General features: G+C 37.5%; 1 protein-coding gene across 1 annotated transcript in view; it reads left to right on the top strand.

The window, feature by feature from the left end:
• LOC127413947 (vesicle transport protein SFT2A-like) overlaps positions 1-21,396 on the top strand; it is a 35,277-nt gene that overhangs the window by 11,558 nt on the left and 2,323 nt on the right. The window contains exons 4-7 of the mRNA XM_051651530.1: positions 7,950-8,031; positions 9,791-9,826; positions 9,919-9,977; positions 14,283-14,312. Coding sequence (XP_051507490.1) covers positions 7,950-8,031; positions 9,791-9,826; positions 9,919-9,977; positions 14,283-14,312 — 207 coding nt within the window. The remainder of the gene's footprint in view (positions 1-7,949; positions 8,032-9,790; positions 9,827-9,918; positions 9,978-14,282; positions 14,313-21,396) is intronic.

Consider the following 21,396-nt stretch of genomic DNA (forward strand, 5'->3'; position numbering starts at 1 on the left):
GCACAGAATCAGTGCATGAGAATATAACACTTTTTCTCAGTGTTCCACTCAGATTGAAAGAACAAACCTCTGTCACGTCAAGCCCTTGTAGTGATTTCCCTGGCTTTAATTGACATGCATTGTTTTTTCAGTAGAGTTTAGTGGTTTGCTTTTTCCTCTCCTCTTACTGTGTTGTTGGATTGCCATGGTACAAGATGTTCTGTTCCCAAATAGTAGAACAGGCCTGCCTGGTTCTCTGAAATCGCCGGCAGGCCGAAGAGTCTCGGTAATCAATACAGTATTTGAAGTGGATGATTGCAGATTCTCGGCACTGTCACTTTTTTAAACAGTTGATGATTCATTTTTCTAGGAAGAATACTTACTCTGACAGGTGTCAACTTATGTTACCTGCAGGAAACATATGATACATTAAATAAACTGAGTCTTCTTGGTTGACCTGCCCCCTAGTTACTGCTTGAGAATGGGTAGTAGCCAAGCAAAGATCTTCAAGGCCAAAAGAATCCTGGTGCTCATGCTCATTGTTCTCTCTCCACACCACACAGTACCACAGTCAGTACATTAAACCACTTCAAATCAACTTGTGGTTTCAGTATTAAAGGAATATTCTGGATTCAGTACAAGGTAAAGGGATAGTTCACCCCAAAATTTTAATTATCTTATTGTTTACTCACACTCATGTGATCCCAGATGTGTATGACTTTCTTCTGCTGAACACAAAGATTTTGAGAAGAATATTTCAGCTCTGTAAGTTCATACAATGCAAGTGAATGGTGATCAGACCTTTGAAGTCCAAAAGATCTTCATCAAATCAATATTTAAGTCATTTTTTACCCTAAATCTCCACTTTCACTTTCAGATGTGAAAGTGAAACTAAACAGCCACCACATGTGACTTTCAAATGTAAAAGTGAAAGTGGAGATTTAGAGTTAAAAAAAAGGACTTAAATATTGTTCTGTTTCTCACCCACACCTAATATAACGCTTCTGAAGATATTTAAACACTGGAGTTGTATGGATACTTCTTTGATTCCTTTATGTGATTTTTGGAGCTACAAAGCATAATGGCATAATGTTGATAACCACAAAAAAAGAAAAAGAGAAAATAAAATCTGGGTTACAGTGAGGCACTTACAATGGAAGTGAATGAAGGCCAATCCGTAAATGTTAAAATTCTCACTGTTTCAAAAGTATAGCCAAAAGACATGAACAATCTGTGTGTTAACATGATTTTAGAGTGATAAAATCACTCACTAACCTATTCTTTGTTAAGATTTAGCCAATTTTACAACTTCGTTGCCATGACGACATATGCCGTACACTCAAACGACCATTTAAAGAACTTTACTGTTCAAATGATACACACGTTTAAATAGAAGAATTAATGACATTTTATGAATTATGCTTCAAATTTCAGCCTTTAAGACCTTCAAAACTTGGTCCCATTCACTTCCATTGTAAGTGCCTTTCTGAAACCCAGATTTTTGCTTTTTATTTTATGAAAAGGAGGGACAGGATGAAATTAGTTTTTGTGGTTATCAACATTATGCCACAAATGCTGTCGATTGAACCTGGAACATTCCTTTAACATTTAAAGAGTGTTGAAAGTAACAAATATTTTAATAATCAGTTAATTTGTCAGTTCTTTCCTCAACTAGTCAATAAATATTATTGATACTTTATTATTGATAAAGAATTTTATGCTGCACAATGACAGAATCTCACAAAATCTGTCAAGAACATCCCAAAAGAAAGAAATATCAATATATATTTTGCATAAAGAAAATGTTCTTAAACCCTTTTTTAGACCATTCCGAAATTATTAGTATTATTTTTTTAGTATTTAACATTTAGCATTGTAATATAATTTATATGACAGTTAAAGCTACACTATGTAGCTTTTGGCCCTCTTGCAGTTAAAAAATACAACTGCATGCATCTTGCGGAAGAACATTGTTTTGGTAATGACGTAAGTTGTGCTTCGGCTCTGCTCCTCTGCGCGGATGATTGTGGTTTGAGGCACACATGAATACAGGACATCTTATCAGAGCGAATGGACAAATAAATAACGAAAGAAAGAAAAAGACGGATATCTGAAAACATGTCATCTGAGCAGATAAGTGCCATATCTTATGCTGTTGTTTTGACTTAGTGGAAACATTGATGTTTTGAAATAAATGATGTTACAAAAGATAAGCAACGTTCGTTAACATTAAACATAACGATTGCTTGTCTGATAAGATCAAACGTTGTAAAGTTTTTATAACTGCAGGATATTCTGGCCAAATAACTAATTCATAGATTGTCATTGTTACCAACCAGTGGTCAACATCATTTCAAGACTCACATGTCCTTGGCAAGCCTAGGACTAAAGGATTTATTTATATAAATTATTGCCATTATAAAGAAAAATACACATGTGTGCTAGCAAGTGAAAAGTTCTGCAACGATTGCAGTATAATTATTGTATTTCACTACACACACACACAGACGTGAGTGTGTGTGTGATTACACAACTATACATAAACCATATCAATATCTTCCCTGTTGTGTAATAAAAAAAGCCATCTCTGGGTCGCTTATAAATCCTTTCAGATCTCGGCGTTGTCGCCACCTCTGAAAAGCCAAGCCGATGTTGATTCGGGTTTTATTATGGACTCTGTCGCTTTTACTTTTTGCTTGTAGACTCTGCTCTGTTCGGGGTTTCTTTGTTTTTACAAAGTGATTCCCTGGAGGTTTGCCGTTTTGAATGATCCATGGTCAATTTTTCTCATTTGTTGTGACAACAAGCTTTCAGCTTCAGCTACTCCCACACACGCACTACAGAAGCTGGATCTTATTTTCTCTGTGTACGGATATGATGTCAACACGCAGGGGCGGATGTCATATGTGTGCAATTTCCCGTGACAGCTCTAAAATATTTATAATATAATATCATTATTAAAGGTTTATCAAAGTGTATTTGGGTAAAGTAAATACATGGTTTGGAAGATGGATTTTTGTTGCACTCTCTCATTAATAACATTTTGTTATTTAAAAAAAAAAAAAAGTTACATATTGTTGCTTTAAGCATCTTTCCTCCAATTTGTCATTACCATAATGCAAAACAGCCACATTCTCATTGTTGTATTGCAAAAAATAGAACTTATTGGTAAAACATTTATACATCATGATAATGTTTGTTGCACCTAATTTTAATTATGTTGGTTTTACAAAAAAAAAAAAAAAACATTTTGATGATTTACATTACTGCATTACAGTAATGCGAAGGAAATATTTTTGGCATTACACTAATGACAATTTGTGGGGAAAGTAATGTTACAATGTACAAAATCCTGTTAGTATTTAAATTTGGGTACCAATAGTATCTGCCTTTTTTTATTTGCACTATTAGCTTTATTATGCAGCAATAATTTAACTCTGCGATGACACACTTGCCGAAAACCAATCACATTTGGTGATTTGTTAAGAAGTTTCAACCCATTCTAATTGATGCTTTCAAGACTATCATAAAACATTCTCATAATTTCAACAAAACCTCATCTATGTTAGCCTGCTGGAACTTTATCTTGATGAAATATTTTAATAAGCACAAACAACAGTGGTCAAAAATAATATAGAATTCATAAAAACACACGTGTTTAAAATGAATGAAAATGCATCAGTGGCACAGTTGTCCCCCAAACTGTCACTACAGTAATGCAAAATATTCACATTATCACTATTGTAATGGGAATAAACAAAATAATATACAGTATATACATCATGGTAGTGTTTGTTGTACTGAATTCAGTTTATGCTCATTTTAATAAAAAGGCCATTGTGGATGAGATGATTTACATCCTCTCCATTTTCTTTATGCAAAACAATATTCTTATTTCTTTCTCTTGATTTTGGTGTGAAACATGACACATAATGTAAAAAGCTGCATAATGGAGCTAAAATCCTTGAAAAGCACGACACCGGTATATCAAGAAGCTCGCGTCGGGCTATTTCCAGTCATGACGCAGGAACCAGGAAGAGGCCCAGTTAGTAACCAGGGCAATGAGATGGAAAAATTTCCTAGAAGAATTCCCTGGCATTTTCCCAGACTTCACCTCTGCATATCTGAGGACTACTCTTCACTTTTAAGCCTGTGAGAAATCATTAAACTGAGCAATTCAGCCACCATGGTACACAATCGATCAGGTTTGATCAGTAACCAGATTGGGTCCTTAATCACAGTCCTGTCCTAACAGAGGAACAGAAGTTAAGTGTTTAGAGTGACGAGTTATGCTCGGAAGGAATGTGCTGTCTGAGTTTTGGTCATGATTTTGTTTTGGAAACCTACTGACCTGACACACTAGCAGGTATCAGGAAACCTCATTACAATGTCATGACCCAGACTGAAGTGACAATGCAGATTGTGGTCTTTATTTACAGCTAGGCATCACAGTAGAAATGTTAATTACTGGTTTAAAGAGAAGATCTGGACAGAGACTGAAACAACCTGATGAACAATCTCTGATGTGTAAATGCATGTTAATTGTAGTTTATTTGTATGTGTTCTCTCAAATGCCCAAGACAAATTTCTCCTAAGGGAGACAATAAAGGCTAATCTAATCTAACTTTATTTATAAGCACAATTTGCAACAACAATGGTTTAAACATCACAGAAAACCAAATGATAATGTTTGCATGGCATATGAACACCTGTACAAGGTCAGCAAATGTAAGACTGTAAGTCTAATAGGGCAATTGATCAACCTAGTCTCATAACTACATTTTTGCAAACTGACTTTTACGTGCCACTTTCTATGTTTCGTCGCAGTTTTATGGTGAAATTAACACTAAAGACGCTGCAACAACTGTGCGTTTTATTCACTTTTACACAAATCACGACTACAACAGCTGATTATGACTTTATTAACACTTATTTTTGACACTATTACACACACACACTGCTATGTTATGATATCGAAACACTTTTACTATAACACATCATTTGAAAAACGGCCCATTTTTATATTACAAACTTGCCTACATTTACACACTTTTTCCAATGTGGTTAACTTTTGTGGTAGCTCACTCACCTCATAGAGTGTTGGACTTTGGACTCGTAAGACCGAGGTTCGAGCCTAGCCAAGCATACAAGCTGACATGTTAAACGAAAGTGTCATAGAAGCAACACAAAATTATGTGGTTGCTTCTGAACATGTGCTTTTTATTTTGCATTTGTTTTTAGAAGAACACTATCAGTTAGGTTTAGGTGTTGGTTAAGGGTAAGGATGTCTGTTTTGTTCACATCTCATTGGCTTATAAGACACTATTGGTTAGGTTTAGGTTAAAGTTTTATGTTAGGGAGGTACGTTTTAACATCAAAACCTCCATTTAATATTCACCTTAATAACCTTGTCTGAATACAACAACATTTCACTCACTTTTGGTGCCCCCCGCTGGACATTTCACTGGGAAACTGCAACAAATTGTGAAATAAGGCACATAATTTTGTTTTTCAAAAAATTTGCCACGGTCATGTAATGTTCATGAGATCAGGCTACAATTGACAGTTCCATAAGTTGGCCTGTAACTCTCTCACACTGGCCCTGGGCGATCTGGCCATACTTATTGCTGAGCCCTGTACAGGAAATGAGCAAGCCTCTTTCCTCTTTTAGAAAGATAAACCTTTGCTTGAAAACATCAGATTATGGCTGCCCTCTCATAGGAGAGAGGATGACATCATGGATTCCTCATGTATTAGTGCTTGTGTGATCTAATAAGTGTCCTGGTTAAGGTTGCTTGAATAATGCAGGGGAGAAGGGTTCACCCCTCCCCCAGGCCGCATACATTTATAAAAAGTTATATTGATTTTGAAATTATGCTATTTGGGGCCTTTGATGTCGTCCTGTCACTCCAATGAAAATCAGTAGGATTTAATTAAGGACAAGACAAAACAAAAATTAACCACTACAAGGCTGGCCGATATATCAAAAATTTACAATATATTTAAAATTATCAACACAGTGAGTATTTATGCACTTTATTTGCCCATTTAATTTTCTAAAGACTTTATAGTAATTTGTAGAATTAATGGGATAGTTCCCCAAAAATGAAAATTCTCTCTTTTACTCATCCCACATGCCATCCCAGATGTGTGTGACATTCTTTTTTCAGCAGAACACGAATTACTTTTTTTAGAAGAATATTTCAGCTCTGTAGGTTCTTGCAATGCAAGTGAATGGTGATTAGACTGTTGTAGTTCCAAAAATCATAGTGAAAGTGGAGATTTAAAGTAAAAAATAACTTAAATATTAATCTGTTTCATACCCACACCTATCATATCGCTTCTGAAGACTTGGATTTAACCACTTGAGTCTTATGGATTACTTTTTGGTTTCCTTAATGTGACTTTTGGAGCTTCAAAGTTCTGGTCACCATTCACTTGCATTGTATGGACCTACAGAGCTGAATTGTTCTTCTAAAAATCTTCATTTGTGTTCGGCAGAAAAAGAAAGCCATACACATCTAGGATGGCATGAGGGTGAATAAATAATGAGAAAATTTTCATTTTTGGGTGAACTATCCCTGTAACTTTAGAGACTTAAGTTTCTTTAGAGCAATTTCACGATTATTCCTCACCAATATGAGAGTTTTCAGACAGAGGTGTTTTAATACTGTCTCTGGTTTAAACTTGAGTTGCAGAAATGGCATTAGACTCAGTAAGCTTGATTCATTTCAATTTCCACTACATTGAATTGAATCAAAACTCAAAATTCAAAACTATTTGTTTGCGTCATCACTCAAAAATGTTCATGAAAGTCCCTGTGGTGCATTGTCATGATGAAAATGTTTAGTTATAATACATGTTGGTTAATATTGCTGTTTATTGATGTGTTGTTGAATTGGTGCATGTAAATTAACATGATTAAATATCATTCTTCCTTGTGTTCGTTTTGTGATAAACCATTTGGAACATGCTTTGAATTTAAACTAGATTTTTACTGTTTTACTTTTTATCTACATAGGGCAACAGTGCATGGTAAATCAAAATGATGAAAAAATAAATTTCAGCAAATAGATTAATATCAAGATATGTATCAGATATCAACAAAAGGCTGAAAAATATCGAGATTAGTGGTTGACCGATAGTGGGTTTTGCCTAAACTGATAACTAAGGTGGTGGAAAAAGCCGATAACCGAATAATCAACTGATAGTTTTTTGAATCTATTTATGGAATGTTTAAAAATATTCTTCCTTACTAAGATGAGCACACATATAGAGGCTACAAGAGTCTAAAATGAATAGAATGCCAGATGCAGTTGATCAAAATCCTAATGAAAACCAGAACAAAAATGAAGATTTGGTGCATAACGTGGGACTTTTTACAATAAACAAGACCAAAACAAACAAGGGACTCTTATTTTGAAATTATGGAGACTTGGCTCTATTACAATCCTCTACAATTAATTATTTACCCAATTAATCTAATTATAGCCTATATATTTAGCAGATGAAGGGTTTTGTGTATATGCGTGGGTGGGTGTGTGTGTGTGTGTGTGTGTGTGTGTGTGTGTGTGTGTCTGTGTATATATATGTATATACACAGTATATGTATATATACTGTATATACAATTTTCTCCAGATGGAGTTTAATGAGGAATAAAGTTTTTTATTATTCACAAGAAGTGAATTTAGAGACATGTTGTAGCTCCAAACAGCAACTATCGCGCCGATTAATCGGTAAAACCGATATATCGGTCTACATCTAATAGAGATAACATTTTCGCAGCTATATCGCTCAGCCTTACTACTCACACCAGAATGGTGCCACTACATTTTTGTATACAAGTCTCACAAACCTATTACAATTCTGTTAATCCACCTATTGAGCAGCTTTGGTGTTACTGTGAGTGATGGATACATGTGTGCCCTCCCTGTGATTGTACCTCATTCTGTGTCACTGTTCCCTACAGCACCTGTTTCCTGATGGGGCCATTTAAACAGCTGAAGCGCATGTTTGAGCCCACCAGACTCATAGCCACCATTCTGATGCTGGTAAGAAACAGCCTCTGTCTCACCACAATGCATCATCACTGGAAAGCTCATGAGAAAAGACAATTTAACCAAAGCATCGTATAGTTTAGCTCATCCAGTTATTAGCGTTCTGGTTTTTCAATAGCTGATGCCCAATATCTAAAGAGCACGGTGGCCAGTGTTATTGCAGTTAATACATCAGATTTAATGGTGACAATGGAAGACAGGAAACGTTTATTATCCATTGATATCCATTGGCTGCCCTTGCAAAAATGGTTTATTGGCAACAAATAGGCAGTTAATATGTAGGAAACACTGCTGAAATTAAATGTGTCCTACACATTATTTACTCAAAATTAGCTGAAAACAGAAAAAGTTTATTATCCGTTGACAAGGCTCGCAAAATGGTCAAAAAATTGCAAAAATCTGCTGATATTTGCCCATTTAGGATTGTCAGCATCTGAAAATAACTGTGCCCAGTTTGGCAAATAACAGAAGTCTGAACTTTGGAGTGTTTATATTCTTTTTTTTATGAATTAATAAATAAATATTGTGTATATGTTTAGTTTAAAATCAGCATTTTGTTTTTGTACACCTCATTTGCTTCTTTGCTGTCTAGCTGTCTCAGGGGCCATTGAAGATCCCATATCGCACATGTCGGCTAGCAGGGCACAAGGAATGCTTCAGTCTTTTGCAGTCACAAATCTGGCAGGTTTTAAGGGGACTACGAGGCATTAAGAGATTCAAAGGGCTGCTGTAGTAATCCAGAGACATCACAGCAGCTCTGTATGACACTTTTCCCCTTTAATCGGTTTCTGTCCACAATCTCTCAGACACAATACAATACCAATCGATCAAAACCAGACTATCAGGATAATTGCAAAATGTTTTTACAGCCAAGTTTGGCCTAAACAACAACAATACTCTTATCTAATCTTGCGAAATGTGTCTTACAGACTTTTTAATTAAGATATTTTATTAATTCATGCATTTTACAACTTACAACAAAACTCAGAACTTATTTTCGAGTCAGGGATGATGAACAGAATAACTTGCATATTAGTTAGTCATTCTCTAAATAGAACCTGCTCATATGAGTCATTTGTTCGGGAATCAGATTACGCTGGTCGTGCTGTAGATTCAAAAGAACCGGCTGATAAGAATCATTAGTTCGGGAATCTTACTACACTGGTCCTGCTGTATGTTTCACATTGTAGAGTCAAAAGAACCGGCTCATAAGAATCATTTGTTAGTGAATCTGACACACTGGACGCGCTGTATGTTTCGAGCTGTAGATTCAAAAGAACCGATTCATAAGAATCATTCGTTCAGGAATCTAACTACACTGGATGCGCTGTAGATTTCATAGCAGTGTTGCAGTGCCGCTTAATGGCAGGAAACACTGTCTGAGTATTTTAGTACAGTGTTCCGTCCACATTGGCGGAAAATTGCACATTTAAGAACTGGTAACGGAATCAGTAGTCATGAAAATCATATGGTTCTGGTGTTTTTTATGTTTGTTTTTTATCTCAAATGTCCAATCACTCCCCCTTTTAAATATGAAAATAATAATGTGTGTTTGAGTCATTTCACAAATATATTATCGGAATTAATCCCAGATAAATTTTAACTCACCGGCTGTTAGTGGGTGCATTGTTCCTGCATACGGTACAATGCATGCGTTGATATCTATTTTGCTTTGCCTCATGGGTATTTGGTCTCTTATCCTGTGTGTGTGTGTGTGTGTGTGTGTGTGTGTGTGTGTGTGTGTTTCCTCCAGCTGTTCCTTGTGTTGACGTTATGTGCAGTTTTTTGGGTAAGCTTCCTACACAACAGGTTTATTGCTAATATTTTTGTTGACAATCAATAACAAATTGCTCTTAATTTATTTATCTTTTTTCCTTGCAGTGGAACAAAAAGGGTCTGGCGATCATCTTCTGCATTTTGCAATTTTTGTCTATGACATGGTAGGTGATAGACATCAGTCATTGTATTATTGTTTGAATCAAACCGTGTAAGCTATGTTTTTGCTGCCTGTTGTAAGCAGGTTTATCGTATTCACAAATAAACAAAATGTGCTAAACAATATACCTTTAAATACGCTGATAAGTCATAGCACCACTCATAAAGGAGTACTATCCAGGCCTGCTGATCTTTAGTATACTTATATAGTATAACGTTTCATTGTACACGCAGCATCATGATGTTTGTGTGTCTGTATGTTTTTCTATGTGTGTGCAATTAAGTTTATCCTGGAAGTAAAGTACTTGGCTAAGTGCTCAATCCCTCAAACAACTAGAGACCTGAGTTAGGCGTGTGGTATTTAAAAGGTATCTAAAACAATTTGGCAGCCTGTTCTGCTTGTCCCTGTAACCCTGCTGCCTGGGCACCTCTACTAGTACAAGCTGATTACCTGTTAATTAAACTGTGCGTGCAGTTTGTCATCAATGTCTGGCTGCAGGGTTTGAGGCAGGTGGTTGAGTCCTTGAAAATAGAGCCATGATCAGTGATGTGACAAATGTCTGGAGTGATGAATATTGTGGGTAAAGTGATAAAAGATTCTGCCCGTTAACACTAAACAAACAGCGTTAATAAAAAAAAAGCTGACAAGCTAAGGAAATTAAGGAGTTTGTATTGATTTAGAGGTATTTGCTAAAACCAGCATTAATGTTACTGTTGCTCATACTTGGGGGTAGGGATTTGGATTTGGAGTTCCTTTGAGCATTGTTAAAATCACTTTTGAATGTTTTTATACTTACCATTGAGTTTTGCGCAGAGAGCGCATGGTGTTTTAGACAGCAAGACAATTGTATCAAAATCATTTGGGGCCTGATGAGGGCAGCCATTTGACTAGCTCTGCCCTAAAGTATAAAACTTCAAATCATACTGCGATCAGACAGTTTTCACATAGTGGAAGATAAAATGGCTGAAAAATCCCATAGACTTCAGTTGGAGGGAGCCGATTTATATCTAGGGGCCAGAATTTAATAGAGACTTAGGGTGGGCTCTTTTGACTTGGGCCAGTGGGCAACCATCCAAAATTCTCTTGCAGTCTCATTGCAACACCATAGCAACCACCCAGATCACCCTAGCAACTGCATAGTAACACCATAGCAACTTCTGTACAACAGCTTAGCAACCACCCAGAACACCCTAGCAACTGCATAGCAACACACTAGCAACCACAGAGCCACGCCCTTACAACCACCCAGATCACCGTAGAAATCGCCTAGCAGGGGCCTGGGTATATCAGCAAGCAAAGACGTTGACTTCAAATCCAGGGTGTGCTGAGTGGCTCCAGCCAGGCTTCCTAAGCATCTAGTTGGCCCAGTTGCTAGGGTGAGTAGAGTCACGTGGGTTACCCTTCCTCGTGGTCGCTATGTTGTGGTTCTCGCTTTCGGTGGGGCGTGTGGTGAGTTTTGCGTGTATGCCACAGTGAATAGCATGAGCCTCCACACACTCTAAGTCTTCACGGCAACACGCTCAGCAAGCCACGTGATATGATAAGATGTGCAGGCTGACAAGGGAATAAACAAGGAGGCTGACAAGGGGATAAAATCCAAATAAGAAATTGCATTTCAGAACCCTAGCAACCACCCAGAACACCTTAACAACCGCATAGCAACACTTTAGCAACCACTCAGGATACACTAGCAACCACATAGCAACACTTTAACAACCACCCAGAGCACCCTAGCAACCGCATAGCAACACTCTAGCAACCACCCAGCCACGCCTAAACAATCACCCAGAACACCCTAGCAACTGCATAGCAAAACCCTAACAACCACCCAGAACACCCTGACAACCGCATAGCAACACTTTAGCAACCACTCAGGACACACTAGCAACCGCATAGCAACACTTTAACAACCACCCAGAGCACCCTAGCACCCGCATAGCAACACTCTAGCAACAACCCAGCCATGCCAAAACAACCACCCATAACACACTAGCAACCGCGGGGACAGCGTGCGAAAGTGAAAGCCGCCTGGGCAGTGCGCAAGTTGATGAAAGAACTGTCCACATAAACTTCACATGCATTTATCTGATCCGCAGTTTCTAGTGTACCGTGTGTGAGTATTGACTTGTTCTGTTAAGTTTTGGTTCTGTGCGGTCCCGTGTTGCTCCGACATCTTTTTCATTTTAGTTCTACGCGGTTTGTGTTGTTCGTTATATGTTGCTTTAATATTGGTTTCAGGCATGCTAAGATATGTAATCATTCGTGTGACTGTGTGTACCGTACTGAAGGCCCTACATCCGTTCGGTTCGGCGCAGATACATGTACCGTTGCAGCCCTACATAACACCCTAGCAACTACATTGCAACACCCTAGCAACCACCCAGAACACCCAAGCTATCGCAAAGTAATGCCCTAACAACCACCCTGAACAGCCTAGCAACTGCATAGCAATGCCCTAACAACCTCCCAGAACTGCATAGCAATACCCTTACAACCACCCAGAACACCCTTATAACCGCATAGCAACACCTTATCAACCACCCACAACACCTCAGCAACACTCTAGTAACCACCAAACCACACACTAACAACCACCCAGATCACTTATATTAACATCATAGCAACAACCCAGATCCTTATAGAAACCACACAGCAACAGTCTAGCAACCATCCAGCCATTCACTAACCACCTAGAACACCCTAGCAAACACATAGCATCACTTGAGCAGCCACCCAGCAACGCCCTAACAACCACCCAGATCCCTTTAGAAACCGCAAAGCAACACCTTAGCAACCACATAGCAACACTCTAGCAGCCACCCTGCAACGCCCTTACAACCACATAACAACCACCCTGCAATGCCCTGTTAACCATCCAGAACATCCTAGCAACCACATAGCAACACTCTAGCAGCCACCCAGAACATCTAACAATGCCCTTTAAACTACATGGAACACCCTAGCAACCATATAGCAATGCCTTAGCAAAAACCCAAGACATTCTAGCAGCATCCATCGAGATCACCCTAGCAACTGCATAGCAACACCTTGGCAACCACCTAGCATTGTAACGGCTACTTTACACATGCAAGCACTGCTCACAGAAACGTAAAAAATTTTGTTCTCCTGTTAAATCCTAGAAAAATCTTTATGTTTGTCTTACTTGATTCAATGCTGAAATGAGTTCATTGCTCGGTTGCAAGTTTTGTTCACACAAGAGGCACTTTTTTAACTATTCACCAGCCAGTATAAATGCTAGAGGTAGAGATGGGCAGATGGGCAGTATTCCCATGCCACTAGAGCAACTAAACAGAACTGAGCAGCAGAACTAATTTGATCCTCTAAGCATGTCCTGAGTCCTGACCCCTTCACTTGGCCATGAGGAGTGCACAGGTGCACAGCCAGGTGGACTGGACTACCACTCCGCTACCATGCAACAACTCTGCTAGGAATGTTAGGTGTTTGTGTAGTCATTTTTATTTGCTGCATTAAATGCGTGTCTAACTTTATATGCATTCCACGCACATTGTTGCTCTCTCGGTTAAAACGGACCATTTAGAGAGATCCTCGTTGCCTGGTTTTACACACATCAGTGGGCCAGGTTAGTGGGTGTCATTGTCGTCAGTTTCACTATCAGGACATTTTCTTCCTCTACACTGTGACTCAGACCACCGGCAGTGACAGATATCACTTCGCATATACTGGGGAATCATCTGGAGGGTGGATTCCTTGAGAGCAATGAGATGCATCGGAGATGCCAGATATTTCTGTGAAGCTGTCAATTCATTAGCATTTCATTGAAGTCAACTATGTGTAACACACACAAACGTTACAACATTTGACAACCACAAAGTGTTCAAATACTTTGTTTTATTGCCATTTTGAACGCCATATATATTAGGAAATATATATATACATTAGATAGATTGTTTATAAATGAATAATTTAAAACCTAACAAACTTCTTGTAAAATGTTTTGTGTGAAAAGTGTGCTTGTGCTATCTTCAAAATAAATGCTACTTTGTTGTATTTTGTTTACTCATGCCAGGACATTCATACATTTTAAAATGCATCTACTATTACATAAACCACACCAATTCATTAATTTAAAAGCAGACTGTAACTGGAGTCTGTGATGTACTTATGGATTGACTGTGCATTTATTAGACATCTATTTACTTAACTTATTCTATTTACAACCTGCTTACTGTCAGGTTGTTTAGTTTTCAAATCTACTGTAAGCTTTTAATGGGACATTAGGAATTAACACTGTGTGTGTGTGTGTGTGTACTTTTTTTTTTTTTTTTAGGTACAGCATCTCCTACATTCCATTTGCACGGTAAGTAAACACATCATCTCACCTCTATGTGTTTCATACTGTGTTTGATCAATTAATTTTGAATGAAAAACTAGAACACATGGCTTATGGTAAAAAATTTTTATTGAAATGTTTGTCCCAAAAAAACAAAATGTTTAAACATTCCTCTTTTTTTTGTGTTATTTTGTATGGAATCACCTTGCAAAGTTAATCATGTGATGAGTCATTCGAACTAGATCAGCTCTAGTGAAGTCCAGACGACTCTAGTGAAGTCGAAAGTTTGTTTCCAAATGGCAGCATGTTAGACTGTGACACCCACTCTCTCCCAGTCAATGTTTGTTGGGTGGGATTGGCTTGTGTACGCAGGGGAGCTGAATTCCCTCAATGAAAACATGTTGTTATTTACTCAAGGCCGGTTGGCTGTTGGCCTTCACCATATAGCACAAATCCTTTGCAGGAGCTCCCTGCTCGCTCAGTGCCATACAAACACGACTGCTTGTTTTTCTGCCAACCCATAAGGTTATTTCTGCTATTTTGGGGGGCTCGTCCAAATCCGTTTCTTTGGGGCTCTTGTGGCAGCCTGCAAAAGAATGTAGGATAGGATCTCACATGGTAAAATTGTGCGCTTTCATTTGAAATTGGAAGACAGAATAATAGAAAGTTTTTGTAGCTGTGATTTTCATAAACACTCTGCCTGTTTGTTATGATCCCAAATGGGCCAGAGGTATGCAGGGTATAACACAAAAGTTATCCCAAAAATACAAATTCATTCATCATTTAGTTACTAACCCACATGTTGAGACTGGCAGTGACTGATAAATATATTTATTATTATAAATATTTAATAATCATTCATTTTAAAATATGGGCCTATATTAAAATTTAAAGGAATATTTCGGGTTCAGTACAAGTTAAGCTTAATCGACAGCATTTGTGGCATAATATTGATAACCACAAAAATTGACTTTGACTTGTCCCTCCTTTTCTTTAAAAAAAAAAAAGCAAAGCATAACTTTTACTGTTGCTCCGATCCGATCAACTCCAATTCCGATCAGTTTTTAGAACATTGCACCAAACAGAATGATACATTTTGATGTCTAATTAAATACAGTATATGCATTATTGCATTGTTAAAAAATAACTGCATTAAATGTCATTTTTAATTAATTGCATGATTTTAAATGAGACCCCCTTTCTTTTATTTAAACTACAAAATGTTATATATTTAAAGTTTATTCAAATATTTCAGCTGATGGGGAGTATAAGGAGACTGTGTTCTTTTGGCACCGATCACATTTTTAAGATTGGTGGATCTCTTTAGGTTTATGGGTAGTGTAGTTCTTTATCATGAATTCAACAATTAAATACAATTATTTACAAATGAAGTTGAAATTGCACTGATTTGTGGCTTCTACTGTAGCATATATCATTACTTAACAACCTCAAAGCTCATGGTAGGTCTATCTCAAAAGATTTATATGTTATTGCTAAAAATAATTTTCTCTATGGAGAAAATGAATGGGATTTTTACTTCCAGAACCCGACTGTTTCACTCTATTCATCAGAATGTTGAATCATTAGGTCTGGAAAAGAATCTTTGATCCCGTTTATATCTGGTAATAAGATGCGTCTCAGGTGATCTGATCACATGTGGTGAGGTCAGACACATCACTGTTTACACCTGGTTGCTTAAAAGGGTCTCTGATTTCATGGCGACATACATTAATCACTGTTACTGTGCTACTGCATGATATTAAAGCGCAGCAAAATCAGAAAAGGTGCGCTGTTTAATCTAATCCCAAATGCAACATTTCAAGCAGAATTATCCTGTATTTTACTGGAGTACCTGAATTTGCTGTGGGTGCTTATCATCTGTTTCCCTGCATGTGTTGATATCAGACACACTGAAGATGATCCGTGAAGTTGTCGTGCTTGTGTATGTATCAGATCGGACAGTTATTTCTATTTAAAGGGGTCATGAAATGCTATTTTTTTATATAATTTTATTATCTTCCCTGAGGTCCACTGATAATGTCAGTAAAGTTTTTTGCATGAAAACTGTTATAGTTTAGTAATAAATGATCATTTTTCCACCCTGTCTCTGGCCCTCTAACTGAAACGCACTGTTTTGGCCTCAGCGTCTCCTTTAAACTTCAGTGTAAACGTCCACTGTTCTGATTGGCTAATATCGTTTACCCCTTCAAATTCAGCCATATTTGAAACTCAATCGGAAGAGAATAAACAAGCTCTCCACAAAATTATAAAACTAAATTTCAAGGTTTTCACACAACTTACATCCAACATCTGAATATTTTAAACTGTTCACTCAAGCACATCAGCACCATAACCACCAAACAGTCATGACATTTGAAATATTCATGAATGAAACTATTTACTCACGATTTTGCAGTCAAGTCCAAGTGTTTTTAACTGCCCCATGCTTCAATAATGGTTCCTTTGCAAAGCTTGAATTGTATTATGACTGGTTCACAAGCAGTCCACTCTGATATTAGCCATACATACTCAGTCCATAGCACGAGACATACACACATAGGTGCACTGAGGTGCAGATCGCCAGAAACGCATCCAAACGCTCGAAGATATCCAGCTAGTGCTGGTTTACATACACCAACAATTATAAATAGTGCAGATGGGCTCAAGAACAGCAAGACGCAGAGCAGCTGAATGTCTCCTTTTCTGAGTTGTAACTTGCACCGCGTCTTTTAAAAGCAGCGCGATAAACATGACAACAGTCAAAGACGTCTGTGTAATGTATGTTATATGCACAAAAGTCTTCTAAATAGTCCAGATGGGTCCCCTTTTGGTGTTCAAGTATAGTTGGTAACACTAGGCCTGTCTCTCTCCCTCTCTGTTTACGATACAAACTGAGCACCAGGGGGTGGGGCCAATGGTGCGATGACGTATGCATGTTGTGGAGCATGTAAATACAACTGAGTAATGTCTCGTGACGTCACGAACACACAGTTTTGAAGTGACGTTTCAGAGTGGGCACTATAAATTCTCTTTTTAGACTGGGGAGGAAGTTTTGAGTTCTGAAATTTACAGTATGTTTTTATAGTACAGTTACCTCTTATATGTCTAAATATCAAGGAAAATTTGATTTTCTATTTAATGACCCCTTTTAAGCCACTTGTAACCAGCAAAGTTAAACTCTTGTTTACGCACAGCGGTTGATTGACAAGTGAGGGGTGGCGCTTTGCTGCTGTCCGGGACACATACAGGATGGATTATCGTTTACGCCTCAAATGCGATGTTGTCACATGCGTTTTTGACTACCTTCCTATGTGTTTTTTGTGATCTGATCACAAAACATTTTAGACCCCGTTTAGACTTGTATTTAGGGTTGACCACTTGCATTTCGGGTGACTGCTCACATGTTAATACCAGGTATAATCGGGGTCTTTATACCGTTTCGCATCCCAGTTTGAACCCCATCACCCCCTCCTCTCCAGCCAGAGGTACTCAAGCATGTATCTGATAGATTCTGACAGCCAGGAAGCCCCATCCCCCCCAACATGTTGCCCTCTCGGCTTCAGGGAGCTCTGCCTTAAAGAGCAAAACAATTCCTCCTCAGTGATTCCTTCTGAATTCCACTTGCTGCTATTGTTTCATCTAAAGACCAAACCCTTGAGCCATCTCTCCATTTACCTGTAGATGTTTGATCTTAAGATGTCCCTGTCACCATTGTTTCATTGTTGATTGTTTTCCTAGAAATAGCCACACCCAATATACTCAGTAATGTGGTTGCTGAGTAGCTTAAGACCGTGGGTTAGGGCTCGTCATTGTTTTTACTGGATTAGTACAAGCAGGCTCCACGTCATGAGCTGCTTATCTCTGTTTTGAACATTCGGCTGTTTTCTTACTGAGCAGGCTGTATATCCGCCCCTCCTCCTTTTCTCCTCATGTGTCAAATAATAACATAACAACATATTGATATTTGCTAAAATAATACGCTAATCGTAATCCCTTAATGTCTCTGAATTAGTTTTAGCCCATAATTTGTTTTTCACACCATGCCAACAGTGTCGAAAATGTACTTCAAGTAAATGTACAATGTAAAAAGTTCATTTTTAGGGGGACTATCCCTTTTAAGAGGCAATATTTGCCCCCTGAAATTTATTGTATGAGGCTTTTTAATTTATTTCTTTTTTACTTTTATAAGGATAAGTGTTTTATATTTATCATATAAAAACACATAGTATGGTGTTTTTTATGTCAAATATTTTAATAGAATGTATTAATTGAAATAAATTCTTAATCAGGGCAATTGTGGCTCTTACAAATTAACATCAAATAAAAAAGTAGTTGTAAATAATGCTTAAGATATTATAGCACAATAAACACAATACTAACCCTAACCCTAATTGGCCAATTATACTGCTCTCTATATTGTCTACCATCATTTTAGATTTTAATTTATAAAACAGATAGTGCTGACTGTAATTTTTGATTTGTTTAGCCAAATTTAAAGCCATTGTAAAATGACTAAATGGACTCCTGTGAATGCACATTGTACATTAATGCACCAAGTTGCTACACTTCTTGGCAGTTGGTTATTCCCTTATATTGGCAATTTTTTATTCTGTTAATTATTAAAATATTTTGTATTATTATTATTAAACTAGGTGTCTTTTATCATATGTCCAAAAAAATACAAATAAAAAAATTAATCAGACGACTTCATATTTACAACCCACTCAGCAGTATTCAAAGCAAAAACAGATATCTTAAGTTAAATCTTAAGCCACTAGGTTCTGACTTATTCAGCTGTTTTTTTAAGGAAATCCGCCCGCTGTGCTGTAAAGCCGGGGCTTCCGTTGCTCCGATATTTCATCAGAAAGCAGTGGGAGTTAATCATCATTTATTTACGTGCTTTATGTGCAGCGCTTTTAAGGCTAAACGCTACTGGCCTGATTGCAACTGGTGTGTGGGTGCGTGTAATTTGGGAAGGATGACTAACATATCTGCAGACATTTTTCAGGCTCTTTCTTTCTTTGATTCCCTTAACTTTGACTGCTTTCACGCCTCCTCCACTTCCTGTGAATTTTGAGCATGACAAAGTCTGCATAGCAACACATTTAGAGAGGGTGACAGAGGTAGAGGCGGAGAAAGAGACTGAGGCGAGGAAGGCACCCTGACCTTGTTCTGCTGCTGTTGCCGTGGAGACCGTGTTGGTTACCTCATTCTTTTGTTCCATGCGATGGCTGGGCCATATAGCTAAGAAATTAGATTTTGATATTTTTTAACCTTTTGTGATATTCAGTATATATATCATGATACTTAAGGATTTGCATTTAAATATAATATATGTATTATATGCTTTTTTCTTTCTTTTTTTAACCAGAGGAACCATCATTTCAACCAGACAGCAATTGCTGTGAAATAGATTCAAAATGGTTAACGCAAGAATTAAAATAAAGTAAAAATGCATTTTAAAAAAATAACCTTAATAAACACAAGGCAAAATTATATTTAATAATTTTCATTTACAGTGTATACACCAATCTAACAATACATAGCAATAAACTGCAATTTCTGCCATATATATATATATATATATAAATACATTTTGATAGTGATCGACTGATATGGGTTTTTAATGGCCGATGCCGATATCCAGAGAGCAGGGTGGCCGATAGGCCGATACAATGCCGATATATCACACAATTTAATACAGTAAATAACAAACATAAACATTTAACATTGCTAAAAAAAAATTTAAAAAAAAATTATTTAGCACTATATTTACTCAGTTTCACAAAAACTAAAAAATTATATAGTATTTAAATGGTAGAGAGCAGTTTCTTCAGATTTCTGTTTAGTCATCAAATTTAATAATTTATTTGCATGTGAAGAAATTGTTAATATATTAGGAAGAAGCAAATAACAGTACACACAGTAGTCCAGCACCCATGGATGGCATGTCCATGTTATCAATCGCATTTACTCAAAAAATATAGAATCAAACCAACTGTACATACAGTGATAGTGAATAAGACATTAACTGAGCACGTGACGCGCTTTTAACTTGGGCTGCATCCAAAAACGTGGGCAGCTGACTTGCTACCTTGCTGCCTAATCAGTTAATGGCTTAATTGACATCTGTTTTGAATGAATGGAACTCTTAAGGAAACTGATCTCCGAACAGTTTGAAAAGCACCTTATTTTCATCGTACCTCCGTATACAGCCTCCGGAGGCAGCATTTTCCTGGTTTCAGATGCAGCCTTGAAGTTGCATTCACGTACTCGTGCGGATCCAGTGCGAGCCTCAAGCTCCTGACAGTTTAAACGGTCTGGATTGCCTGCTTGGATTGTCGTCTTGATTTGTGAATCAGAGGAACTTTTGATCCTGGTCCTGAAGTTTTTGATTCTGGCTGATAGAATACACACTTCAGAGGAAGATATTAGATGAGCGATCGACGGGAAGAAAATGATGGATTTTCATGAGGTTCGTGAATTACGTCTGTTTAAACGAAATATCTGCATATTTGCAAATGGTATACAATACAAGTTTTATTGATATGCCTTTTATCATTAGAAAAGTTACAGGGAACTGTTGACGAGAGACTGTTAGAATGCGTGCTTTAGAGGAAGATTTATGAGTGCTCCACAGGATGCTGGATCTGCTGAAGTTGTGTGAGGTTGGTTTATTACATCTGTTTACACAAGATATGTACATATTTGCAGACGGTATATGATATTAGTTTTGTTGATATTTGCCTTTTTCTCATTTGACAAGACAGTTAAAAGTTACAAGTTGAACTGTTGAGGAGAGAGAGGGAGAATGAAACAGTCGGACACTTTAACATAATGAGTTCAAGCGCATCTGCAGCAGCTCTGATATTTGGACCATTTAAATGAGGCTGTTGCACACCGGATTATTATTGTAGTAACACGATGGCACGTAACAACAAAACAAACCTGACTGCTCGTTTACATGTCTCAGTCGCTTCACATGCAAGCAGGCGATTTTCAGCGTCCTCAAGAAACAAATCGGCCAAACGCGAAAATTTATCGGCCTCTGCGATATATCAGTTGACCGCTACATTTTAATACATGAAAAACACCACATGGAGACTTTGCG

Source organism: Myxocyprinus asiaticus, chromosome 23 (genome assembly GCF_019703515.2).
Source record: "Myxocyprinus asiaticus isolate MX2 ecotype Aquarium Trade chromosome 23, UBuf_Myxa_2, whole genome shotgun sequence".
Taxonomy (NCBI): Eukaryota; Metazoa; Chordata; class Actinopteri; order Cypriniformes; family Catostomidae; genus Myxocyprinus; species Myxocyprinus asiaticus.